This window comes from Schistosoma haematobium, chromosome 1 (genome assembly GCF_000699445.3).
Source record: "Schistosoma haematobium chromosome 1, whole genome shotgun sequence".
NCBI lineage: Eukaryota > Metazoa > Platyhelminthes > Trematoda > Strigeidida > Schistosomatidae > Schistosoma > Schistosoma haematobium.
In genome coordinates this window covers 26,444,527-26,453,105 of record NC_067196.1, presented here as the reverse complement: position 1 = coordinate 26,453,105, position 8,579 = coordinate 26,444,527, and the positions used below count along the sequence as shown (strand labels likewise).

At 34.7% G+C, this 8,579-nt stretch overlaps 1 protein-coding gene across 2 annotated transcripts; it reads left to right on the top strand.

The window, feature by feature from the left end:
- Positions 1 to 1,352: 1,352 nt before the first annotated feature.
- On the top strand, positions 1,353 to 8,410 carry VASH2_1 (Tubulinyl-Tyr carboxypeptidase 2). 2 transcript variants are annotated; one of them, XM_051214374.1, is made up of 9 exons: positions 1,353 to 1,578; positions 1,613 to 1,692; positions 2,927 to 2,983; positions 3,050 to 3,124; positions 3,186 to 3,357; positions 3,430 to 3,555; positions 3,613 to 3,687; positions 5,783 to 6,003; positions 7,767 to 8,410. In XM_051214374.1, exons 1-9 carry the CDS (start codon positions 1,414 to 1,416, stop codon positions 7,804 to 7,806), a joined length of 1,011 nt encoding a protein of 336 aa, XP_051073559.1. In that variant the 5' UTR covers positions 1,353 to 1,413; the 3' UTR covers positions 7,807 to 8,410. The 2 variants fall into 2 exon arrangements, with proteins under 2 accessions (XP_051073559.1, XP_051073560.1); XM_051214375.1 differs by having other exon boundaries at positions 1,353 to 1,692; positions 7,767 to 7,901.
- Positions 8,411 to 8,579: the final 169 nt, after the last annotated feature.

Below are 8,579 nucleotides of genomic sequence, written 5' to 3'. Positions count from 1 at the left end.
AACAATTTCTTCTCAAAGACCATAAGCTACGTGGGGCATGCTAATTTACAAGCATGATTACGGTCACAAAATTTGCAGTAAACTTGCTTAGCCGGCTGAACTTATGCGTTATGACGAGTGATTTGCTGTTGATGTAGGACAACAAAATTATATCGCATAAAAACACGATTGTCGCATTAAAACCGAAATGTACAGCCTTAAATACGGGCATCATGTGGATTCCGCGTTTCAAAGATGAACCTGACATACTATTTAGGCCTTTCTACTAAAGGGACTAACGATCTTCTTATCAGTTTAGAAACGGTAGAGATAGTTGGTGCTCAAACAAATCAACCGAGTACTTATACAACAGGAACATAGTACGACTAGGCTGTAATAACATCCACCTTATAGCACAGAAGCATTATGTAGAAATCATCTGCACTCCAGAATGCAAACTGTCAAGGCACTCAATAAACTGTCACAGGCTATTATGGGAGTAGAATCACCACTAGGGGAGAACATGGACAAAAATAACACTTGGTGAAGCCGAATGTGGATTCATCAAAGTCAGAGCCAGACAGATCGACGATCTGCACCAGGGTAGAGTTCGTACAAACTGGACACATCGATAACGTCTCAGATATATTTTCAAGTCCCTACACTTACGACTAATGGTTTGTGTGTGTTGGTATACTTTGATCATAAAGGTGTTACTGGTAAAAGCGTTGTCAAACTTCGGATACATGTGGCATCTTTAATCTCTTAGAATTGGTTGTTCACTCTACTGCATTTCTGGCGGCTTTACTCAGTATTCTCATCGCTTTTATCATCATAAATTTTTGCATATATTATTATGATTGATAACACATACCTCTCACTTTGTAGATTGCCACCTCTGCTTATTTATGTTTCATACATGTTATTCATATATTTAATTGATTAATTAGTTTATCTTGATTATAACCAAGATCAGATAGCTTTTTGCCGACTTATAGGATCTCATTGATTCCAGCAACCTCACTTTTCCAATTTTAGCACGGTAACACAATTAAGATAACTCAGTAAATTGTGGAATGTAAAAGTACTATTAAAATCTGTTGATTTGACCAACCTTGCTAGACACTAATAATGGATTGTAGTTTGGCCACAACGCAAATAAGCGGACGCAGAGAAATAAATCGGTTTACACTGGCTTGTCACAAAGTTATTTGAATGAAAAAAAACAATTCATCATCCATCCTTAGCAGGTTTTATTCTAGTTGACAATTAAAACTCCCTAACACAATAATTCTATTTGAGGTATATATATACATATATTTGTAAACCATTTTTTTGAATCCTCTGTTATATAATAATTGTATGATTTAAAAGAAACACGTCACTTTGTTTGAGTCATTAAAATCATGGTGATGATAGAACAACATTTTCAAAATGTATGATTATGTCCCTTTCCTTACAAAGAGAAGTAGGTTTCCTATTAACGCAGAGACTTGGAAATCAATGTTCGATTTCTGTTTAAAACAAAACAGCGACTGTAAAAAGCAGATCACCGATCTATATGAATCTTTTCATGATCACGTTATATCCAAAATGCCTGTAAATTATTCATATCTTCATAATGTTTACAAAGCTTCCCGAATTCAGGGTGGATAGAATTGAAACAGCAGAAATGTTTTTAAGTAAAGTACAAAATTACCTCAACAGTCTTGAGTACGATGTTTTGACTATTTTATTCTGTTCTGATATGTATTTAAATGTGTTTTATTTTGATATTCTCCTTGCTTTAAAAAATATGTAATTTTGGTTGAACCTCGATATTTCAGTACCTTAATTGTGTTTTCTCCTCTTGAGCTTGATATTGTGGTTATTATTCCGAAGTTTTTATACAAGATGGATGGATATCCATCCATTCGTATGTTTGAACATAATTGGCACAAACATTTTTGTGGTGAATAGACACCAGTAAAGTTCTCATAGGTAGTTCGTCACTCTAGTAAGTCTTTGTCGTTTGGGCCGTTTGCACATCAACCTTTAGAGTATTTCTCATTTTGAATTAGCAATTTATCTTCTAGATCTTTAGCTCAGATATTCTATCACGCATGCACGTTTTCTCTTTTTGCTCAAACTATATTCTTAATCTATTCATCTTTCTATCAGTCCTGCCACAACCATTTTTAATTCTTCATCACTGATTTTGTACTGAGCTGGTTTGGAAACACATTCTTACTTCTATTTGTGCCACGGCTTAAGTTGATTATGACTCACTTTTCATTTAGATTTCATGATATTAATATATGTTTTGTCGATATGGTACATTTGGAAATGGTATATGATACGAATACCCAGGTTTTCTGAGGGTGATGATGTTGAGCTGTTTTACTGGACATACTTTTGGAATATACTGATACTATTTCACGTCCTTATTAGACATAATATTAACTCCTCATTCTTATATTCAACACTTTCCATGGTATGTGCAAAGGTTGAACGTAAATTTGGATCGAGGGATACAAAGTTAATTATAATCGTCCAAACTCCTGTTATGTTTAGTTTTATCAAACAATTTTAGTAAGAACTGTTTCTTTTTAACAGACTTAATCATTGCTAAATGACATGTATGGGAATATGTACCTCTATTTTCTACAGATATTTTATGTTTAGCAAAATGCTTGCATTTACAATCAGCTACTTCCTCAACTTGAAATCAGGATGTAATGGTAGAATTATCCACTTGACGTAAGATCTTTATGATATTCGTATGTACACAGTATTGGTTTGTTAACAAAACTGACTTCAAATGGTGTATTCAGTGTATGTTAATCAAAAGTTTAGAAGTAAACATGTCATACTCTCGCAACTTGTGCCATAAATTTCCGTTTTATTCAAATGAACCTGTGTTGTTGTTTATTCTTATGACAAGCTATTTGTTTGTTCAAAAATATAGATACAATTATACTGGAATGCAGTTCTTCCAAATAAATCGAGGTGCATCTATTGTTAGGTAAATCCGTTCGACCAAACCTAATATAAATTATTCGAATGTATGTTCGTTATTTTGACTGTATAGACTTGAGGAGGTTGTAAAAATGATAATGTTGGCTTCACTCCCTATAAAATGTCTAGAGGCAACAATATTAGCCATGTAAGTGAATGTATTTTTGTGTACATAACGATTTTTACGTACTTTTATGTTCATTTTCAAGTTTTCTCACACAAGGTCAAGAATACCTAAAACGTTTTACAATATCCTTCGTTTCTGAATTCAATGGTAAAGTATTTAGACACGTCGTGCTTGGAATATACTCCAGTGGTTTATTTGGTGCATTGGGGTTGAGTCGACGAGAAAATCTGATGTATAAACCGCTTAACTTCCCAGTAATAAAAGTTATCATATTTTTATAAACTGTTTTTAATAACCGTAAATTGATTTCTTATGCTCGTTTTTAGAGTTTATCTTTACTAATAAATAATTACACTCAAGGATATCATGGTCATCATCATAAGTTATTGAGAGTGAAAATTGGTCTACCTATCTCACATCGACCGTATATGTTGGAAAAAATCCAATGGAAGGTAAATCAAATTTTATTAAATAAACGGAATAATATGGTATATATCTCTACATTGTAGGGTATCATTATCCCATTTAACAAAGGGTATACTAAAAAAGATATAAACAACATTTTGGATCACTATTCGCGATTTGTGAGTTTCATAATGATTGCAGAAGTTCTGAATGCTTTTAAATAATGTTTTGATCATAAAAGTTTATGCTATCAACTCTCTTCAAAAGCTTTAATTATAACCGACTACCGTTGACGACAAATACTCACAACATGGAGTAGTAATTAATTTGTTCATATGCCAGTGAGTTTGGTTTGGAGAGGTGGGTAGAACTTCTGTTCATAACAGATTAAACCCTAGTAAATGAACATGTATTACTTTTGGGATTCACTCAGACAAAATTTTAGGAATTAGGCACTAATATTGTAAAACTTTCATAACCTCTAGGACCTTTTGATAAAAAACCTGTAATAATGTAGAAAAAAGAGGAAATTTCGTCTATAGTTGGTTGAATGACTACACTCATCAGATTAATGTTACAAGAGTTATATAAATCGAAGTATTGTGTACTAGATAGCATGAAATTAATTAAGTAGTGGAAATATCTCCGTCTTAAGAGGGCTATCTGCGGCTTAAAGGACAACTTACTGATTTCTACCCCAAATATCAGTTATAACTGATATAAGTCCCACGATAGACGTAAATCAGTGGATGTTGCAACATCATAGTGAAATTAAAGGGATGGATAAGAAATAAATGGAAGGACCATTAATATGGATTATATGAAAAAAGGTTAAATATACAACGTTTTGTATTCAAATAGGAGGTACTGATCCATTATGTGAAAGGCAAGAGATGACACTGAAAAAGATCAATTTTTAGTTAGGCCACCAATCATCTACAATAACCTCATCTGATATTTCCACGGTTTCGCTTTTTTACAATCGGTTTAAGGTATATGCTGGACGCTAATCATTTCAATATTCACAGAGACATACTTTTTCTAACGGTAATCATGAAGTTATAAACTGCGATTAGTAAAGTGTTTCCCTCAGAGTAGACAATTTCTTTTGATTACCAAGTTTAGTGCACAACTGAAGAACTCGAAGAGAAATTTTTAAAAGGAATATTCTTTATTAATGTATCTGTATTGCAGATATTCATCACCATTTTACACACTTCTTGAAAATGAATAACAGAAAATATATGAATTTTAAGCCAAGTTTCTGTTAACTATTCGTCGTTGTGCAGCTAGTTATGCACTAACTCCAAACATTCATTCAGTTTCTAAGGTCATCGCAAATATAGTAACTTTTAATGTATTTGTTCTTTACTACGCTGTAACGGTGTGAATAATTTATTTAGAGTCGCCAAGACAGCAGCGAAATCTCAAACTCCCGAGTTTGCTCAGATATCGGGAGCTATCTTGGCGTGATAAATCATAAAGTTGAACAAAACACTTGTTCATTGCTCCTTGACTACTCTGTTTCTTCATCAGATAATTCTACATCATAATGAAAATTATGTTTGGATTATATTACTAAGTTAATTGGTGGACTTTGTTGGTTAGATAATCATTAAAGAGCAGAAGGCGTCAGACAGCTAGTTCACTCTAATATGGGACTCTATAATGGAGTGTATCCGTGATCCCTTTGTAGATCTAACTAGGAACCTCCAAGTCTCGCAGTGGACGTTTTACCTTTAGACCACTGAACCAACATCTGAGTGAAAACATCCAACTTCATCCACTTCACAAAACTTTCTTCCACTGTCACTGGTAGGCTACTAACATCTGATTAAATCTGGTCCGTGTTGCAAACGGTAAAATTTAATAATCTCCATACAGTAATAAATCGATAAGTTGGATGGAACGTTTCCATTCGGTTTAAGATATTTCAATCATACTGTGGTATGTCTGTTCAAGGTGACCTGTGGATGATCAATGTTAAAAGTGGATGTACGTGGCTATACTGAATATACGAGGCTATTTCAAGCTGTTAAATTCTCTCCAATTTTACTCAAATGATTCCACTCTATATTATGTGTTGATAAGTTCTTATTGGTTTAATATCTGGTTCTCACTAGAGAGGTCGAATTTGAATTACTGTGTTTCATGTGTTCATGAAAATGTTTCTGCTATGACGTAATGAGAGATGAATAAAATATGCCTCTCCTAATCCATAAATTTTACATAAATAAATCTCTCTATATACGTTTACTTTTGAATAATATTTAGTTACGGGGTTCAACTAATGCGATTATTAAAAAGAGTCTACCAAATATATCTTCAGATTCATTCAAAACAGCAAAAAAACAACAGAATCCTTCCTATAGAAAAGTAATACGTTTAGGTATGGTTCGAAATAAATCGGACAATAAGGTCTCGTCATCGTTATCAATTTCAAGTACCTGGAGAAGTGTTACAAATTTACCAATTATTAATTCAAAACTTGCAAGGTAATTCCATAATTTGTTATTTTTCCGGATGAATCCAAAAAAATAGTTGATGCACAATGATATGAATTCACTGTATTTCACAGCTTCTCATTAGCCGCTTTCAACCATATATGTATTAAAATGAATCACTGGGGTATGATATAATGTGAAATTGACATTGATAACGGAAAGACTCGGAATAACAAGCATTATTAATAATGATTATTTATAGATCTATATGTGTAAAAACATGTGTGAGGTCATTTGGGAATAGAGTTCAAAAACATGGGGAAAGGTGGGTGAGGTAGTAATTAAGGGAAGTCTGAAAACAGCCAATATACAATGTATGATAATTATAAAGGTTGTGAAGAGTTTACAATATCTTGAAAATAGGAATAAAAGGCATTTAGTAACTATGATTCTCTTAAGGTTCGTCGTGGGCCTTTTGGGGGTCACGGTTGCTTGGCGACTGCCTCTTCGTGGTTTCTGCCAGCAACGTTGTGCTGTAGTTAGGTTTCGACGGAGTGCCATGTATTGCTGGTGTGGATCTCCAGTAGCGCAGATGATGGTGCGCTTCAGGGTTCCGCCATCGGCTGGAATGAGGGAGTGATATTATCTCTTCTTGTTCTGTTTATATGGGAATAGCTCTGGCCGTCTTTCAAAGGGGGCCTCGGTGTACCCAGTCCCCTTGCTGGAGTCGTCCGGAACCTCCTTGTTCATGAGGACTGGCTGAGTATAAACTTACAGGTAGAGACATACCTACCCCGGACGGATTTCTTGCACCGCCTAGGGCCCATTTGGTTACTCGAAGGGTGAAGTTGGAGAACAACTTTATTGGGAAAGGTTAGTGATTATCTATGAAATACGGGCCCATTTCTGAAGTGGATTCATGAAGTAAGAGATTCACATTCACTTGGCGAATCCAAAATTTCTAGCCAAGGGAGCCAATTTAGGTCTGCTTTTACCCGTCCAACTCGACCGAGAGGTTGACTGGAGGGTTTACCTGGCCACGGTCTCAGTCAGACCACAGACTTGGTAGTGAAGTGTTGGGATCTGACAGTGAGAGAAGATATATCGGCTCGGCATCTTTTTCATAGTTCGTTCTGTTGCCCGCGATTCAACCGGTCTGCCAATGTGTATTGGCCTTGATTCTTGCCCTAGGGGACTGGATATGACCCTAGGCCAACCGATGTCATATCGGAAAATTGCGGGTAAAATAGTTTATAATGTCCTAAAGGTTGTGAATAGGATTCTCACTTCACTTATGAGTACTGTAATGAACAAATATTTATAACAGTATGGGGATTTGTGGTATTTTTACAGTTTAATTCACAAGTCGATCAAAGCTAGACCACTACTGGACGGACGTTTAGTTCTAGTGTAGGACTCCTCATAAGTTTATATCCACGATCCCGCATGCGGAACTCGAATCCAGGTTCTTCAGTCTCATGCGTGAACACTCAACCCTTAGACCGCTGAGCCGGCAACCAACGAAGTTCATGTCACACTTCAATCGGCCCATGATCTTGAGCAGCTATTTATCTATTGTCTGGGGTGAATAACTACCTCACACCCGACACGGATCGGAGTGGTCACGGCTTCTCACTAGAACTCCAGGAGTTCCATCCTAAAGTTAGTCACAAAAGAGCATATGATTATTATTAGTATGAGGATTCGTGGAGATTGTAGACTTCACAGTTGATCTAAGCTAGAGCAAGTTTATACATAAAAAAGAAACACTACGGCTAATGAAATCTCACTGATAACACTTTTTTTTATTTTAGAAGCCAAACATCAACAAACTCTTATGAAGTACGAATTTGACAGTCAATTGTTTCTATTAAGAAATGTGAATCACTCTATTAGTATGTATTACGAAAATTTTAACGTATCTAAACATACTAAAAAAAGCAAACAAACAGTTTTTGATGAGTTATTAACTAAATCAATGACTGTTATAACACTGTAAGCTTTCAGATCGCAGACCGGTTTACTCAAGTTTTTTATTTCTATTTTTGCGTAGACCATTTTGGTATGTAAAACTGTTTGGTGAAATAATCTGAACATAGATGTTTAAAGAAACTGAATTTGATGCTATTTAGAATAGTATCTGCTTAACGCTTGAATCGATATTATGATATGAAAAATTAGCCGTTAAAATATCATGTATTTTGTAAGTTTGTCAAGGTTTTCTATCAGTTCTCCAATAAGAAAATCAACCTATAATAGTTTCGGAAATCCGTTGATACAGGTTTAGAAATATTCCTGTTCGGAATCACAATAGAGTTGTAAGTAGTTTTTTAAACACCATTTGATCGTACGTTGTTTAACTGAACACTAATGACTTGGTTGCTTAAATGGCATTTTAGATAGTGATTTGATGATCATATTTAAATTTACCTCAACTTTAACTTGTGATAGATCATTGTATACTACCCAGTGCAATGTAAGTACTCTGAATTATTTAAGAAAAATTGTCAGTGAACGAAAAAAGAACTAATCTTCGACGTAATTACACCTTAACGAGTAAGCGTTTAGCGTATCTTTGCATATATATGAGAGAGCATAAAATAATTTTATCGTTAAATGGAATTACT